The following is a 19,018-nucleotide window of genomic DNA, read 5'->3' as shown; positions in this document are numbered from 1 at the left end:
TTCTCTTGTTTAATAAATGTTACCGCTCTCACAAATGAATGGGTTATCTTTTCTAATACAGAATAAATAAAGGGTAACAAAGTTATTTGATTTTTTTTAATCTTTATGTACAAATTTAAAACGACCTACATTTACGATCGGAGGGAGTAGTAGTTTTCGAGACAGTACAGCAGCATGCATCACACTACTGTAGTACGCGAGATTGCGCCCATACTTTTGGACCATCATGGTGGTGCATGAGTGATGAATGTGTACCATTTGCTAGTTTTCAATTAGGCCATGCTTTCTTTGCTATTAGCAAAATCTAGATCAAATGTCAGGATTCTTTTTGGTACGTACGTGTACTGGACAAATATTTAAAAGGGGGGATCGAGTATATAACTAATAGCTCTCATAGCCATATGGTATTTTTTTTTTAAAAAAAAGAAAACGATCTAGAATTCTACTGTATAACTAGTGCGTACTATTTCATTAAAGAGTGCAATTCAGGTGTCTGGAAGCTGTGCCACATTACTTGGAGAAGTATACACTCCTAGAATTGATGAATTCCGGATGGTCGGTCGATGGTTACGTGCCAAACAAGACCGATGACGATTCCAGGCATGCACTAGCTACAACCTTGTTCGAACGATACGGCCCTGCATAGATGTCAGCCGTCCTCCAGCAATATATCGATCGCCTGCGCGCCTGCAAGTTCCAGAATTCTCCTGTATATTTGTTTTCTTGCCAAGTAGTAGTAGTAGTATGATGAATACATGCTGCTAGATATATACAGGAATGATAGTAGCTACATAGCGTGTGCTCACATCTGTGCTCTCGGTTGGATCGTTCCTTGTGTAGCTGGGAAGGAAAGCATATATAGAAATTCCAACTAGGAACACACAGATGGATCGATAACTGCTACAGATTGTAGTCTGATGGAGATACATTGTTTTCTTGCTTGTACTTAGTCTAAGCAGCTACATGAATCAATGGCGCGGCGTATCAGGCAATACAATAATAATACTAATAGACAGTGCAGTGCATATGATACGTACAACACTCGAACAACGTAGGTACCGGCAAGGCAGTTACTGTACGTCTATTAGCTACGCTACGTGATGTCGATCGTTAGTCCCTCGCCCAACTGATGCCAAGCGAAGCGAAGAGGCAGTCACTGTTAGTCTCTGAAAATAGTTTCTGTAGTAGTTCTAACTAATCGCCCAACTGATGTTACGTGATGTCGATCGTTACTGCACGTACTGATTAATTGCAGTACGTACGAGTCGTCGGTCGATCTGCGCCACCGCCGTCCGCCGCCGTCGCGCGATATGACGTCGTCGCTGCCGCCCGGCCTTGGAGAGGAGAGTTGGAAGATGGTAGCGAGCAGCTGGCATTAAAAACCGTGCGTCACTCGTGGTGGTTGGTCCGTAGCTAGGCCGGCGCGGTACCAGCATGCATGCACCGCAACATCAAGGCATGGACACGCGCGCACCTCATAAAAGACACGAACCTGCGCGCTTAGCCGCATATGCATGACAAAGTCATCGATCGATCGACTGATGGCACTGTGCTTGCATTGCATACACATCATCAGCACATGTATATATGTATGCTTCTGCAGCTGTACCGCTCGTCGCCATGCATACGCATTCGTAATCTGGGTTCTGTCTCATACAAGACTGCAACAACTGCACATGCAGAGATACTCCTACATAACTAGCTAGTGTTGACTTCGAGCAGTAGTGCACACAGCACAACTCAATTGATATGTCAGTACTGTTGCTGCACCATGCATGCATGCATGCTAGAGACGTGGATCTGCAATTTCGATTCTTGCATGAATAGAAGAATAATAGACGCAGTACGTTATCCCTTGACGTTTAGGGTTAACTGAGGCAGTTGAAGAATACTTTATATATATTGGCCTTGCACGATCGATGAGGCCAATATATGCTACCGCTTCTAGTCCCCTGATTGATTGCTGCAGAAGCTATACTTACATGGTAGTGTCTGCGCCTAACTACGACTGACAAAGTGACAATTATATTGGTCATGAAGAAATTAATCAGTGCATTTGCGTCAGCGTCTAGGCAGCTTCACGTGTCATGCACTTAGTTTGACTGATGCGTTGATTCATAAATCTGCCAATGCAACATCTCAACCTCCAAATAAATGATGATGCGTGTATGGGCGATACGTCAACTGGATATATATATATAGCGATAGCAATGACAATATCATGGTGATGGTGATTTTTTGACCTAGTTATAATTAGGTCAAATAATTCGGGATCTGGATGGAATCAATTCAAAGTAGTCATGCTTGCATATTCGGGTCAAATAATGCAGGGCACTAGAGATAATCCACAAGTCCACAGCGTAATCCAGAGCTCGAGCGTATGTGCGTACACATGCAGGTCGACCACGGGGAATTATATTAGGTCGTGCGATGGAGTACATACACCTCACCGGGCGGTGCCATCAGGGCCGGTACTAAGATTTTAATGGTCCAGAGCGAAACTAAAAACAGATCCATTGAATTGTCATATCAAAAATTAATTAACATATAAATTATAAAGATAATATTTAGTATATTAAAATTATTTTAGATAAATACTTAAAGTATATTGAAAACTATCGCTCACATAAAACACTTTCTAGATATCATCTTATACAATTTTTTCTAACATTTCTATATGTGAAAACATTAATGATGGTATAAACATCAATCTCATCCAACAATTTTTCTCAATACATAAAGTTGTCAAACTATTTAATCTTTCTTGAGACATTGTGGATCTGAAATAGTTCTTCAACAATTTTAACTTTGAAAAGCTTTTTTCAGCTGACGTCATAGTTACATGTATAATAAATAAGATTCGACAAGCAATAGAAACATTAGAATAATAATATATTTCTCTGACATACTCAAAGTCTACATAGAAGACATTGTGCTATCTGGCAAAGTCAATTATATAACCCATAACTCAAACATTAGATTATTTAACTTGACATCATATGAATCATCTAAAGAGAAAGTATTTGCAAATTTAGCGCAACAATATTTCAATTCAATATCATCCAATGACTTCAAAATTATCGAGCTCAGTACAAACCAAAATATACTTTTGAACGCTTAGCGTTCTTCAAATCTATTTTTCAATAAAGGGTTTGTCATATCAACGATAACAAAAAATAACAATTAACTTTAAAAGTCTTCTCCACTTATAAAAATAATTAATCATAACCACATACCAAAGCTCATATACCACTGATGTACAATATAAGAGAGGGCTCTTGGCGGCCATGAGATCGAAATTCCAGCTCCGATGGATCCAAAGAGAACGTGGCGACGTGCAAAGAGCCGCAACGAACGTAACAGGTGGCGTCCTCTGATCCAGTGTGGGGCCGGGCATACAAGACCAAGAAGCCAGGCAGTGATCGGAGCCTGGGAATCGAGGCGGCTGCAGAGGCAACCGTGTAGGCCGTCTAGGCATTGGGCATGCAGGCAAGAGCGTCATCTTCTACGCTGGGCTTTATCTCCCTCTTCCTCATTCTCCCGCTCCCAGCTCACTAGCGCAGCCGATCGATGCCACCAATAGCTAGCGAGTTTCCCGGGTCTTCAAAAAATTTCTTGGACCAAGGGGGGGCCGGAGCCCCGGCTGGCCTAAGGCTGGCTCCGCCCCTGCTCTGATCGGACTTTAAAGGATGGAATATTGGATGCATGCATAAGCCGCCTGTAGGCTATAAGACGTGAACAATTCTATGTGTTTAAGAAAAAAGTGTCAACTATCTTATTAGTATTATAATATAAATAGTGATGTTTAAGTAAATATATTATTTTCCATCTAAATATCTATGTCAGTACAGTTAAAAAAATCGTTTTTTATAAGTATTTACTCTAAGCACCGTACATGCTCTAACGAGACAGAATTGAAGGATATATATTTATAAAATTCAAAACCAAGGCAAGGACTCGCGCCAAACTTAACTACTTTGTTCAATTCTCAGCCGCTGTACGTTCGTTCGGCGGCACTACTGTTCTTGGCTTGTTGCGCGCGTGCATGGCGGCAAACACTACACGGGTATTGGCATGGACGGATGGACGAATTTTTTTATTTATATATTTTCTGTTTTAATATTTGCAAAAAAACATATCCGTTTCAACATATTATAACAATAGTCGCCGAATAGAAAATTAAAAAAAGACAAAAAAAAAAACACGATCAAACCACGTAACGCATGTTCATCAGACGAGATCTTCCTCTCGTCCTCTCAACGAGCGACATCATACACCAACAGGCCCACTGAAAGGTGTCACCCAAACAGTAGGCCATACTTTTAGTATATAAATCAACACCTTCGTTCGTGTGTGCAGATCGTATAATGTGTGTATTTTTTTATTTAACTCTTGATTTTATCGGTGAGTATAAGAATGGTCTAAAAATTATTGTAAATATTTTTATGAACAAACTTGAACAGCCTATCAATCATTTTAATTGGTTTGATCTAAAAAGACTAAGCTAATATTTAATTAAAATTCTTCAAAGAAACCTACTGTTATAACTTATAGCAATTTTTAATGCCTCAAATAAATTCTAAAAATCAGAGAAAATTCACTATATTCTTTTCATGTGATTTACTAATTTATAAAAATATTTTCAACCTTATGTTATTTGATGAAAAAGTGAGTTCATTAGTTATGCTCCATCTATATTTATTTTTATCATTTCATGTGATATTCTCTACAAATGAACTCACTTTTTTTACCAAATAATTTAGGGTTGAAAACATTTTTATAAATTATACATCATATGAGAAGAATATTAGTGAATTTACCTAATTTTTAAGAATTTATTTGAGACATTAAAAATTGCTAGAAGTTATAACAATAGGGTTTTTTTAGAGAATTTTAATTAAATATTGGCTTAGGCTTTTATATCAAACCAATTAAAATAAGTTGCTATGGAGCTCTAGTTTTCTCATAAAAATATTTATAATTTTTGAACTATTCTTGTACTCTAGATAAAATCGAGAGTTAAATGAAAAAATAAATACACACTACACCATCTGCACACAAACAACTTGTCGATTTATATACCAAAAGGTGTCGCCCATTCATATGACACCTTTTAGGTGGGTCCACTGGCGTAAGATCTCGTCCGCTCATCAAGCGAGAGCAAAGTCTCGCTCATCGAATGAGTGACACGTGGTATGACCATATTTGTTGTATTTTTTAATATTCAAACCTACGGCGCCCACAAAGTCTCACTCGATGAACGAACGAGATCTTGTTCTCGCCCAACCAATAGTCTATATTTTTGTTGTCACCTGTTGAAACGACGATAGGGCTGTGCTGAGTCCACTGAAAAAGATGTGTTGGATGCTAGCTTCTTCAATATATATGTATATGCGTGTGAAAAGGTGTCTCCCATTAGTTAAACAACATGTTGACGTGAATATCATATCAATTAGAGTATTTAATTTTTAATTTGTTATGTTGTAAGTCTGACAAGGCGTCACCTGTTGAATAAACGGCAACTTATTATTGCACTTCCAAGGAAAGCCAATAGTTTAGATGTGTAATATTATAAAATGATCATATATTTTTGCAAATATTAAAAAATAAAAATATGTATATAAAAGAAGCTAGCAACCGCATCGACCTGGGTTGGGCTGCGCTCGCCAGCTCCAGTGCCAGCGCCAGCGCCAACCCGCACGGGAGCCGGTGCGGATCTGCAGTTGCGAGCACGGCACGAACCGGCGACACATTCTTGACGACAGCGAAGACCTCACCAGTGCAGAGAACAGCGTGGGCACCAAGACTTCATCACAAACTCTTGAGGGTGCAGAACAATCAGCCACCATGTGCTGCCTCCAAAAAGCAGCTACCAACGTACATGCGAACACTTCGACAGACACTAAGGTACGCTATAGATAATTACAATGTTACAGTACACTTTTAATAAGCTAACCCTGTTGCACAAAGTACAGAAGCGCCTCGGAGACAACCTTCAGGAACGCCCCCACGACGCCTCACACATGTATGTATGATACGAGACGACAACATGCTCCAGCTAGGTATTAAACAAACAAAAACAACTTGGAACAGAGCGTCTCTCGCCCTACAATTGCTATCCTACAACCTGTCTGATATACGCAAAAGATTGGTTTTCCTTTCCCCAGCGGCAGATGTCTATGCCACCGTCGTCGGCCTTCAATTTGTAACACTTAATTAGCTTCGTTGCAAAGTGCTCGTCCACCTTTTCCGGACCCCATTAAATCTATGCTGATTTCTGTGGCTGCTGTTGCTGTTGCTGAGCTTGCTGCTGCGGCGGCTGTGATGGCTGCTGCTGTATTTGCAGCTGCTGAAGCTGAAGCATCTGGGAGTTCATCTGCTGCTGTAGGCCCTTCGGCATACGGCCATCGGTTATCTCACCAGTTGCCAGTTTCAGACGCTGGACCTCAGCAGTCAATGCCTCATTCAGGGCTGCATAGTGCATACACATGAATCAGTAAAAAAAACTTAAATGGATGTAGAGAGTACAACAAATTAACACAACTAAATTATACAGTAGGCGCCAATACATCAATGTAATAGTTCTCCTGTGGCAGAGAAACCTTGAATATGAATTTCAAAAGCAAGCAAGCCACCCAATGTCATGAAAGCGAAAATGACATATTTGTAACTGAAATAACATTGCAACCTGACTGACTTCATTCTAAAAGCTTGCAAAAAATACACTATAAGATGAAGGGTGAGCAAGTACAAAAAGACCACAGCATGACCATTAACCAGTAGGGTGGCACCAAACATGGAGATAATGCAACATCATACAGATACTAGCTTCCCATGCAAGTTCTAAAGGTATAGCAGTCACTAAAATAGTGTCATCATAAAATAAGATCAAATTGCTGCACAGCCACTGACATTTATCATTTTTTTTTTGAAAAGGGCAGAGAGTTCCTGTAATTCACTAAAGAATAATAAAGTTGACCAAGTTTATGAGAGAAACCGGACTTGAAAACCTTGCAACCAAATGGCCGGGACGACCACCAAGGGTGACACACCATGGCAGAGGCCAACATGAGCCATTGTTGCCAAGCTTGTCGAAGGGACAAAGCAGCTCCGACTTCCCACAGTCGACCACATCCTCTAACTCTGTGATGTCGCACCCAGACACACATCAACCAACAAGGCACCTGCGAGAAGGAGCCTGCCGCGTCTCATTGTTGCCAAGCTTCATCGCACCCCACGATGAAACAGCTCTAACTTCACACAGCAAACACCCCTCCACACATGCCAGCCGACCACTGTGAAGTACAAGACAGCTCCGAGGGGGTAGAGGCCTCACCGAACGACCTACCCCTGCAACAGACCGGGCATCATACACGGTGCAGGACCTCCAAGACGACAGCTTCAAGAAGGCAGCGACATTGGAGGTGCCGACATCACTGTCTAGGAATCGGACAAGGTTTTCACCCGGAGAGTCCCATAGGAGGTGAGGCACCACGACTATGCCCCCATTGGGAAGAGCGGCACCAAGAACGTCATCGTAGCCGGCACCGGCGAACTGCCGGGCAAAGCTTTCACTCTGATCCGGCAACACCGGAAGCACGCCACCACGAGCCACACCGACGCTCGATCTCGCCGGATCCGAGCGGATCCCGTCAGATCCGCTCCTCCCGAGCTCCCCCGCCATACTAGAGGTCGTCCCCGACGCCATCTCCAAAAGCCACCACGCCGAAACACCATCACCACCCATCCCCTTCGCGCGTGCACCTGAGCGTCGCCGACAACAACCGCTGCACCAGCCTCCATCGCCACCCGCATGAAGGCCACCGGCCGAAACATCCACCCCACCGACCCCGCGCTGACGCCCAACGGCCCCGCCGTAGCCGCCTCCCGATCGACCCCACACCAACGCCCGATGGCCCAGAAGGGAATTCCTTGTCGTCGTTGTCCTTGCGGCCGCGTGGGCATCCGACGACACGCTTGGGCGGCGGCAAGGCGGGAGGAGAGGTAGGGAGTGACGGCGGTGCTAGGGTTGAGGGCCACCCGAGCCGCCCTCAGGAGCGATGTGGGAGCAAAACCATCACTGACAGTTATCATGCCAACTACAATCACTTCTATGATGACAAAACAGTACTTCTGCCTATGCTATATCAAAGTTTAGCATTCGTCAACAACTAGTTACATTGCAGCCTGATCATACACCTTAATTTATAAATAAAGGAGTAAGATGCAATGCACAGCTTTCATTGATCAACTCGAGTGACTTTTATACATGTACATGTGTTGGTTGGAGAGCAACCGATCTGCCTACAATCTAGCTTAGTGCTTGTGTTTACAGGATCATGAGAGGGAGAGACGCCGAGAGACTCGTTGAGTCATTGGAGTCGTTAAGGACCGGATCTTCCACTTGAAGACCGGAGCTTCCGTTCCTACAATAAACTATACATATATCAACCAATAGCACGCCCTAATGCCAGCTAAACCACTAGTGTTATTTACTGATCTTGAATCCTACCCTCGGCAAATCATTTGTTAAAACCGATTGTGATACACCAGAGAAAAAAACTAAGCGCAAAAGACAAGGCAAAGGGTGTAGAGGGAAAAGAAAGGAAAGCACCACTACTGTGAGGTTTCAGAAACAATATCTGCACAAATTGAAAAAAACAAATCATTTGAAAATAAGACTTCATCTAGCTATCAAAATGTATTTCGAGATTCACTACAATATTTTTTGTTAATTAATCAGAAAAGAAAAACCAAATGTGTTTTACTAACCTACAAGTTAGCAAAAGCTAGCATACATTTGCGCAGAAATTCTTGAGGTAAACAATGGACAGCCAAAGAAACAAAGGATACATGTGTACCTAACTAAGCAGGCATATGGCTGATATATAATAAGGTAATGATAATCTGCAAATAATGCTTTCATCATTCAATCAAGGTCGAAAGAGTAGTATATCTAGTTCAACCAGATATACAACAGAATTTTAAACAATATATGGATAAGGTCCTTGAGGATTTTTATCTACTATTTTTTTTTGCAAAAATAATCATGTTTATATTAGTAGGGTTGGGTAATTCCTGCACACCCTTCAGTAGGGTTATGTTTTGCAATTTCTGATCTTCCCATCAACTTTTAAATGTTTGGCCAATTTAGACTAATAAAGCAATGTCATGGTTACTATCATAAGCCTATGGCAAAAGGATAATCCATCTATTTACCTAGTAACAAACAAACTATATGCCAGGGAGAAGTTATACCAGGCCATTTTTACACACTAGCATTGAGAGAATCAATGACATCAGTGCCCATTGTGAGTTTAAATTTCCAATCGACTAATTTAAAGAACCAAGACATGGTTTTCCCACCTAAACTAGGAATGGCAAACTTTTCTAAATCAGCTAAGATTGGTTGCATAAGTTAGCATATGCACCTATTTGTCAAGTAAAACAACATTGTTAATGATGCAACTCCAATGATAGCCGAACTCAAAACACAACAGTTGTTCAATAAATCCCATATGGGATATTTGAAAATGTCTGACACTACCAAGGTTAAGTCAGAACATGAAATGCATTAACCACCAAAAGCATGCCATGAGATCAACATTCTAAAATAGTAAGCATTGAATCAATGGATAAGTAACTTCTGTGAGCAAGTCAACAACTGGATTTTGGAAATCGGTTTTCCAAGAAAAAAGTTGGATTTGGGAAATCAACCGAATGGGCAACGTGTGACAATCCAAGGTACACTAGTCGTTCTGCTAGGTTTTCAAGCAAGACAACCTTCATTTTTTACTGTTACCAGAAAACATAGGACCAATGCAGTTGAGAATCACAACGAGCTTACCATCTCTCAGCTGCGCTTGCTGCTCCATTGCTTGCAGCCTGATTTTCAACTCATTGTTCTGAGTGGACAGTCCAGTGGAGTCCCTCTACAAAGAAGAACAATAAGGGTAACTTAAATCATCACAATCATAAAGCGAAACAAAATCCCCATCAGCTCCACAGAACAAACCTGCAGCATTGTCAATTGTGCTGAGAGCGTAGTAGCTTCCGTCTGCAATACCTGTACCTTATGCTCAAGCTCTTGAATGTACCTCATCTTGCGCTCCTTTGACCTCGCTGCAGACTGTCGGTTTGCCAGAATCCTGAAAAAAAATCCACAAGATACAATGCTCAATTTCCGGAAAGGGGTCAATGTCCCAAATATCAAAGAAATACACACCTCTTGACTCTCTTGGGGTCCATCAAAGCTATCTCCGCAAGCCGCTCGTTTGCCATGATCTTCTTCTTCTCAGCCTCAGTGAACTCTCCATTTGCAAATTCCATATCAAACAGTGCCACAGCACCACCTTCCAGGGAGCCGCTCCCACTCCTCGTGAGGCCGCCGCTGAGAGACGGCAGCGGCAGCTTTGGTGACTCATCACCAGCGGCGAAGTTGAGCTTCCCCATGAAGCTGTCCATCGACAGGCTGCGACAATGCCGGGACTTGCCCCCGTCCTTCCTCTCTACTGACGTGGACTGGCTCTCCGCTTCGTTCTCGCTGCTCTCCGCCGCGCTCCCAGCGCGCGTGCCGCTCGCGCGGCTGTCGCGGTCGTCGTGGCGCTCCTCGGAGGAGTTGAGCGGGTCCAGCTCGTCCAGGTCCATGTAGGCATTGACGAGGTCGTACAAGGCCGCGTCGTCGCCGTCCGATCTGCAACCCTCTGCCGCCGTGGCCGCCTCGCGCTTCACCGGCGCCGGCGGCGGCAGCGGCGGGCTGAGCTGGGCGAAGCCGAAGGGGATGTCGCTCTGCGACCGCCGGTGCCCCGCCCTCCTCGGCGGTAGCCCGAACGGCGGCGGGTCGTAGCTCGACAACGGCGGGGAAGGCGGTATAGCGGGCGCCGCACCCAGATCGGCGTACGGCGGCGGCGGCGGGAGCGATTCGAGCGAAAAGAAGAGGGGCTGGGACAGCGAGCGCGCGTGGTGGCTCCCGCCGCCGGGGCCCGGCGGCGCGAGGATCTGGCCGTAGGGGGACGGGAGACGCACCTGCGGGTGCGCCGGCGGGCGGAGAGACGGCGAGAGGCGCCGGTACGCGGACGCCGAGACCGAGGAGAGGTCGAGCGGGGTCGGTGAGCGGGGCACCGGCGGCTGCTGCCCCCCGCCGCCGGCGACCTGCGGCGAGAGGTGGTTGCGCGCGGCGGTGCCGGGGTCGTCCATCGGGGAACACCTCGAAGGCTCCGCAAGGGGAGGTGCTGAAATGCCGACGGCGAGGGCGAGGGGGGAGGCAAACCCAAGGCGCCGACTTGGAGCTGGAGATGGCGAAGTGGATGGACGCGCACGCAGTCCAGCCGAGGCGAGGCGACGAGCAGCTAGCTGTAGCTCAAAACAAATTAAAAAAAGCAAAGTTTTTTCCGCGCAAGCAATTGATTTTTTTGGTGTTTATTAATCGATGGGTTCGCGTGTGCATGTGTCCCGAGGCAGGGCTGCGTGACGCGTGATTCTGTAGGAGGAAATGTCAAATCAGCCCCTGCTTTCCGCTAAACTTTTAGGGCCTTTTCGCAGAGCTCAGTTTTAATTTTTTTTTAAGTCTGCTATCTCTAGTTTTAGAAATTTCTGTAACCAAAGCTTTGAGTAAATTGATATTATTTAGTTGAGTTATATTATTTTTATTTTAAATAAAAATAATTATTTAAATTATATATTTTATCTTATAAACTTTAAACCTCCTATATTTTTATCTGCTAAACCTCTTGCTGCTCCTAGGAGGACCGGAAGCAGTGCTATATCCGGGTGCATTTTCGTCGGAATTTAATATAATTGCTAGGCTTGGTTAATGATTGATGGCGCCGCAATTAGTGGGTGCGTGTGCATGGGGTTAGACCGGACCGGACCACATGGGCCTTCACTTCTTCTGTCACTGGAGTACTAGTCCTCGTCGCGGATTTTGTTGTTGCCATTGGGATTATTTTTCTTGGTGAATCAATATCCGCTGTCCGATCTGGTCACTACTGTCGCAGTTACCGCTAGACAAAACGGCTCGACTAATTAGCTACAGGATCGCCCGGAATAATTAGCGAACCGACGGTCGGCGCCGGCGCCACTCGTCGCCGTCGTGTTGCGATCGGCGCCGGATGAGATGGCCGCCGTCCGTTGCCGTCGGTGTCCATGCAACGTGGTGTGCCCGACGTGCGCGCACGTTAATTAATCGTCGTCGCGTTGGTTAAGCCTCGTCCACGACAAGCGACGTTTTCCCGCGTCGCTGTCCCGCCCTGCTGCCTGCACCGGACGCCTCCTCCCATCCACTCTTTACCGCGGCGACATCCACACTGCCAATGCCCACACCGTTTCTTTTGGGCCACCACCACCACGATTCCTGCTCGCTCACCAGCGAATATTTTTTTATTTCTATATATTTTAAATCCAGAATTTGTAAATATATGCGTCCATTTTGAAAATCTGCACATTTAGAGTATAGATTTGCAAATTTTGAAAACGAGCACAAATATCTTCAAATTTCGAAAATAAAAAATATAGAAATTAAAAAAAAATCCCAGCAGGCAATGCATCATATTGGGCCCTCCAGCTCAGGCATCGCACTGGGTTGGTCATGACAAGCGCTTGCTCTGCTGGTGCTCGCCGGCCCAAGCTCTTGCTCCCAAGGCCGTGAAAGAAAGAACAACCGTCGCCAAACACGTTAGGATGATAAGGTGGACCTTTATGGAAGAAAAGGCCCTTTTCGTCGGAACCAAAAGGAACTCGGATCCTACTCGACTTGCAGTTGCACATCGCCGGCAAGTTAGGATGACAAGGTGGACCTTTATAGAAGAAAAGGCCCTTTCGTCGGAACCAAAAGGAACTTGGATCCTACTCGACTTGCAGTTGCACATCGCCGGCGAGTGCTTGGACTTCGAGTCTCCCCAGACTAATTTGTGTTCTACTTTCCTTTTCTTTTTTCCAGCAAGGAATCTGCGTTGAACTTGTATCTCAGCGGAAGCAAAAGTAGCATCGTCACGACGACGAGGGGTCAACATATGACGGAGAAGCTACAGATCGAGAATGCATGCATGGCGCCTGCGGGCGGCGGGCTGAAGGGTTTCTACAGGCAGAGGAAGAGAGGCGCCGGTGCCGGCGTCGCGCGCCAAGCCGCTGCAAAAGATTCAAGGACGCCAAGACGCAGCAGTCCTGCTGTTGGAGGGTGAACTCCTCAAGTGGGAATCTGGAGGGATCCCTTTGATATTCGGTCGGTGGATGATTTTGAACCCGTCTCGTACGTGAAATAAATGGGAGTAAATGAGATGCACGTGGAGTGGATGATCGGATGTAGGAGGGAGTAAATGCTCAGAGGATTTTTAGACAGGTTCGAGCCGCACTGAGCGTAATACCCTACTCCTGTGTGTATGCTATAAATGCTCTGAGAATGTCTCTCTGAGGATTTGTTGTGTTACAAGAATATTTGTCTAAGTCCAGAGCTTCGTGCTTCTTCCGTCGTCGTCGACCGGAGTTCGTCCGATGTGCTCTGTTCGATCTCAGTTTTCGTCTAAGTCTCTTCTTTGTGTTCGTCCTTCTTCTCCAGGGAGCCCGCCCCTCTTTTATACTCGGTTGGGGCGGGTGGCGTGCCCAGAAAGGATGACGCAAGTTTCAAGGCACTATAAATGGAAAGCAACCATCATGGGCTGCAGCTTGTGGTGACGGGAAGAGTTGAAAACGCGCCCCCGTCCGGTCTTCGTCGTCATCATTCCGCTTTTCAGCGAGTGCAACGGGGAGGGCCCGCCAGGCAGCCACCGAGCAGCCCCGCGTGCCCTCCCGGTCAGAGCGAGTCTGACACAGCAGGGCGGCAGGCGTTGCGCCTCGAGCCCTGCGACGTTATCCCGAGGTGCGCCGGATGACGCGCGATGGGACCCGCGCATTAAATGTTCCCACGCCTCCCTGCCAGACCGTGGCAGGGACTGACATCAAGCGTGGGGGGAGTGGTTGGAAGTGACAGGCCACGGGCCCTCTTAAATGCAGCATCAGGCCTATCACCAATTGACACCTCACCGCCGAGCTCTTGTGGGGACCACCGATGAAGGACTTATCAGGTCCTCGGGGAACTGTGAGTGCTCGGTGACTACTGTTCATAGCCCCGAGCACTCTCTCCCGTATATGCTCTCTCTTGATCCTCGAGAAGCTCGGGTGCTCGGGAACCACTGTTCACGGCTCCAAGCACACTCTCCCAGAACTTGACTGCTCAGATAATCGGGGAACTCGGGTGCTCAGGGACCACTGTTTATAGCCCCGAGCACCATCTCCCGAGACTGACTTCTCTTGTCATCGGAGAACTCGGGTGCTCGGGGACCACTGTTCATGGTCCCGAACACCCTCTCCCGGAACCTGGCCTTCTCGGGTCATCGGGGAACTCGGGTACTCAGAGACTACTGTTAATGGCTCTCAGTACCCTCTCTCAGAACTTGATCTTCTCGGACTTTAAGGAGATAATCGCCAAGGGAGAGTACCACATAGCACTCTACTGTCCTAACCTCGAAACTCGAAGACCCCTGGTTCACATGTCACCGACGCCTGCACTACCCAAGGCGCCGCAGGTACGTACTCGATTTAGTTATCTAGCCAACCATCGCGTGCCATCGACGTCGTGCAAGTGCCGATCAAGTGCGCTGCATGCATGCTCAGATGCCGGCGGCTACAGCGCGCATGCAGGAGGAGGAGCTGCGGCGGTTGGAAATGGACGTGGCGTACGGCCCGTGCATCGGCGTCACGCGCCTGCGGCGGTGGGAGCGCGCCGACGCGATGGGCCTGCGCCCGCCGCCCCACCCCCGGGACCTCATCCTGCTGCAGCAGCCTCGCGGTGCGCTATCCCATGATCACCATCCTTTGTCTCCACGGTCCAAGAACGGCAGCAAATGGCGGCATCACTGGCAGCATCTCCCTCGAGTGCCTTTTGGCAGACAAGGTCTAGAGACCCAGACAGCTGATTCCTAGCTTCTCACGACCCATGGTACGTATGGAATGCGACGTGATCAGCTATGCGCATGCGATTGTGCTCTCCTAGAGGGATGGATACACTAAAATTGGAATGCGACGCGATCAGCTATGCGCATGCGATTGTGCTCTCCTAGAGGGATGGATACACTAAAATAAATTTTATAGTATCCTGTCCATGCAACTTTTTATTACTGTTAAAACTTTTTCGACCTATTAGAAAAACTTCCCTTCTAGAGGATGAAACTTTCTTTCTTCCACTGTTGGAACTTTTTCGATCTACTCCCGGTAACTCCTTCTATCAACTAAGGAAACTTTTCTTCTACAGGATGAAACTTTCTTACATATGAACTGTTCATGTTTTGTGCTAAGCTTGACGCAGACATTCAAAGTGCCAATCTGCCTTGATGAGCTAGTACAATCTGCCATTGTGTCAGGACAACCTGCAATTGCCATTGTGCTAGTACAATATGCCATTTTTAGCCAATAAAACGCTCGACGGAAGTGACAATATGCAGCACATCAGTGCCATTGATGAGCTCGTCTTCCCAGGTTCCTTCTCCCCTCCTTCACCAGCCTCCGTCTTCTCCGCCACAGGGCACTCGGTCCTGTGGGGTTCCCGAGCAATGGCTGGTGGGCGACGAAGAGCTCGATAAGTCCCCGCAGGACGACACCGAGTGGGCTGTCTCGGGCTCGCACTCGGCGGGCTCCGATCCGACATGTCCGGGAAACCACCGAGCACCGGCGGTGGCCGCCGTGAGAAGGCGGGGCAGGAGGCCCGGGCACCATCAGCCACGCTGTGGCCGAGCGGCAGCGGCGGGAGAAGCTCAACCGCCGGTTCTGCAACCTCCAGGCCACCGTGCCCACGGTCTCCCGTATGGACAAGGCATCCCTGCTCGCCGACGCTGCCGCGTACATCGCCGAGCTGCGCGGCCGCGTGGAGCAGCTCGAGGCCGAGGCCAAGCAGGCCATGTCACGGAACGGCGTCGCCCCCCCGCCCCCCCCGCCCCCCCGCCCCCCCCCCCCCCCCCCCCGCGTTCTGGAGGAGAAGCTGGAGATGCGGATGGTCGGCCGTGAGGCGGCGGCGGTGCGCCTTACGACGACCGCATGGCGCCACGCCCCCGCTTGCCTCATGGCCGCGCTGCGGTCGCTGGACCTGCCGGTGCAGCACGCGTGCATGGGCCGCGTGGCCGACGCCGGGACCGTGCAGGACGCCATCGTGGACGTGCCCTCCGCGCTGCAGGACGAGGGCTGCCTCCGCACCGCGCTTCTCTACGTGCTGCAGCAGGACGACGGCTACCTCTCGTACGTACGATTTGAACAGGACTATCTTGGTTGGGGGCATAGATAAAAAGGGAGAGATTTATCTTACTCGATCTCTGTGATTTTTGCAAACCCTTATTTCTTCAATTTAGCAACTGCCGATGAAGTAAAATATTGATGAGTGCCTACACAAATAAAGAAAAAATTGTAGGCTGGACTTCGTCTCGACAACAGTTCAATCGGCCGGCTGCTTAATCTCATCATCACGAGATGATGTCGTGGATTGAACGACGGCAGGGCGTAATAGCGATTCGCACGGGCGGCGGGTGGAGAGGCGGCACCTGGCGCTGGGCTCCTTTACGATCAGGGATGATGGCAGAGAGTGATTAGACTCGTGAAAAGTTACTAATTTACCCTTAAAAGTATTGCACCCCTATTATCCGGCGGGGAGCGTGGAGGGTATTAAAAGCAATATTGCCTAATTGTCCGTTGTGTTACAACAAAAATATAAATATTAAATATAATAATATTAAGAATAAATTTAAGATATATAGATGTAGATACGCCATAGAACGTCACCGAGCGAATACGTCAGAAATGATGTCGTAACTTAATTTCAAAAGAGATCCATTCAGGATTCGCTAATTTTTCTTATATTTTTTTTTTATTTTTAATAGTTCTCATACTGTATTTATTTTTATTAGTAAAACGGATCTCATATCTGTAGCCGGTAACGAGATGAGGATGTTGTAGGACTAAAATGGATGACAAAAATGAGTAAATTGTTTGAATTTATGAAATTTTATTAGATAGAAGGAGAGTGGGAAGAAGATGTGATACAGAAATCAACCCCTGTTTTTTACAGTAGAGAATTGATATCACTCCGTTAGATGGAAAACAATGAACGACCTTGCTACCTTGTATTGGGTCTGCTTGCCTCAAGGCCTAGTTCTTCTTCCTCGTTGTCGTACTCCTCAACATACCGACTTCCGCCGCCATTTGAAGAAAAGGATCCATCTCAGTTTTCACTTCCCGCCTCCGCACTACCTACATCGTCCTCGCCGCATGCCTCTCGACGTACGCCGCCATGATTGCCATGGCCTGTTTGGGAGAAGAAGAGTTGGAAGGAGGAAGAAAGGGGAGCAACAAAATGATGCATGGTCAATTCAAACACACATAAGTAGCATGCATATCCTGAACGAATCCTTGCCTAGGAGGTTGGTGTGGCCAGTGGGAGTGAAATGAACGCATGCATGCATGTGATTTTGCTGTTCTCTCGTGTCGTCGGTGTGCTAGGATTCACTGGATTGACTTGCGCCAAATAGGATCCACGCACGAAAGGTCCGGCCGTCCACGACAAATAGCGTCTAGGCCGGCTGAGAGTGCGCATGTGCGGCCTAGCCCGATTTCTTAGAGCCCAAATATGACCATCACGCAATGCTGGGCCGGCCTGAATGAACCTACTGGATTCAGGCATGCAATAAGGAAGTAGCGTGTCCGTTTTTAGCTTACGGGTAGCGCGATTTGAGATTGGTGCCTGGAAAAAGCCAGCGGACGTGATCCAAGCAGATGGGAGAGAGAGGTGGATAGATCTGAGGTGGATGGACCCATGTCGCTCTGTGGTTGGCCCTGTGGGATGAATGATTCAGTGCTGGCTAAGTGAGCCTGACGGGCTGGCCCAGTACGAGTGCGCTTAGGCATGGTCCGGTTAGGATTCGGTTTGTCAGACCCAACTATATAACTGGACCAAGCTGTGCTGACCCGTGTGCTGAAGGCTCAGCCCATGACACGACCCATGAGGCACTGTGTCAGATCGGGTTGACCCGGGCATGTCTAAGGCACGACGCGGCACGTTTTTAAAAAATTATCTTGAAAATAGAAAAATTCAAAAACAATAGCTGAAAAATTCAAAAAAATCAAGAAAAATATATAGAAATAAGTTTATTGATTGTTTGTCTAGTTAGAAACCTTTCTATTAGAAGAAAAAAGGAGTTTAGCCGTGCCGAGCCTAAATGTGGCTAATCGTGCCGTGTCAGGATCAGGCCATGCCTGTACCGTGCCGAGACCTCAGCCCAAGCACGTCCTAGCTTATCGTGCCGGGCTAGGTCTCGTGCGGGCCCATTTGGCCCGGCCCACTTAACCAACTTTAGATGGTTCGATGGAAAATTATTTGAGATGCAAACTTAAACTTGGATTTTCTCTAAATCATAACTCCATTTTCAAGACTGTTTAAGCCACCGTGTTGTTAAGAATTATTGTAACAAAACGAGATCCACTATAGATATTTTTTGTATTTTTTAAAATCCAACTTTTGAAGGTACTAGTTCAACATTTTGGATGTAATAGTTCAATATTTTGTGTGAAAATGTTGAAGCTATTTTTTTTTAAAAAAATATTGAACTTGTTTCACAAAATGTTAACCAAGTATTTTAAAATGTTAAAAGACACTTAATTGTAAACCTAATGTATGGTGATTAAAAATTTTGAATTTATATTTTTAAATTTTGAACTATTTTTTTTGCATGAAAACTTAAAAATATTGAACTAGGTTTCTCAAAACTTAAAAATGTTGAACCAAGTCTTTTATAATGTTAAAATGTACTATCAAATTGTAAACCTAGTGCATAGCGATTAATTACTCTGGATATGCATTTGGGTCCTCAGTTCTGGTTGGTTGAGGTTTACTTTCCCGCGAGGCTGTGTCTGAAAATCGGTAGCATGCTGCTGCTTTGATTGATCTGCTTTATGTTTTCTGAGTGTCTGAAGCTCTCGCTGAGCCTCAGCTCGTGCGCAGCGAGAA

The 19,018-nt window shown here is 46.5% G+C and overlaps 1 protein-coding gene and 1 pseudogene across 1 annotated transcript; one reads left to right on the top strand and one right to left on the bottom strand.

The window, feature by feature from the left end:
* Nucleotides 1–5,828: 5,828 nt before the first annotated feature.
* On the bottom strand, nt 5,829–11,404 carry LOC133895821 (bZIP transcription factor 29-like). Its single transcript, XM_062336338.1, has 4 exons — nt 10,226–11,404; nt 10,016–10,148; nt 9,848–9,932; nt 5,829–6,471 (listed from the first exon to the last, which is right to left on the bottom strand). The coding sequence occupies exons 1-4, from the start codon at nt 11,194–11,196 to the stop codon at nt 6,266–6,268; spliced, it is 1,395 nt and encodes a 464-aa protein (XP_062192322.1). The 5' UTR covers nt 11,197–11,404; the 3' UTR covers nt 5,829–6,265.
* Nucleotides 11,405–14,646: 3,242 nt separating this feature from the next.
* Nucleotides 14,647–16,306, top strand: LOC133895213 (transcription factor bHLH14-like; annotated as a pseudogene).
* The last annotated feature ends 2,712 nt before the right edge of the window (nt 16,307–19,018 follow it).

Source organism: Phragmites australis, chromosome 16 (genome assembly GCF_958298935.1).
Source record: "Phragmites australis chromosome 16, lpPhrAust1.1, whole genome shotgun sequence".
Taxonomy (NCBI): domain Eukaryota; kingdom Viridiplantae; phylum Streptophyta; class Magnoliopsida; order Poales; family Poaceae; genus Phragmites; species Phragmites australis.
The sequence above is the reverse complement of the archived record's forward strand: the minus strand, read 5'-3'. Positions and strand labels throughout refer to the sequence as shown.

Coding starts and splice junctions, on each gene's coding strand:
- LOC133895821 (XM_062336338.1), bottom strand. CDS start 11,196: ATGGACGACCCCGGCACCGCCGCGCGCAACCACCTCTCGCCGCAGGTC. Junction 10,149..10,225: donor GACCCCAAGAGAGTCAAGAG/GTGTGTATTTCT, acceptor ATTTTTTTTCAG/GATTCTGGCAAACCGACAGT. Junction 6,472..9,847: donor GCAAGCGCAGCTGAGAGATG/GTAAGCTCGTTG, acceptor TGCACTATGCAG/CCCTGAATGAGGCATTGACT.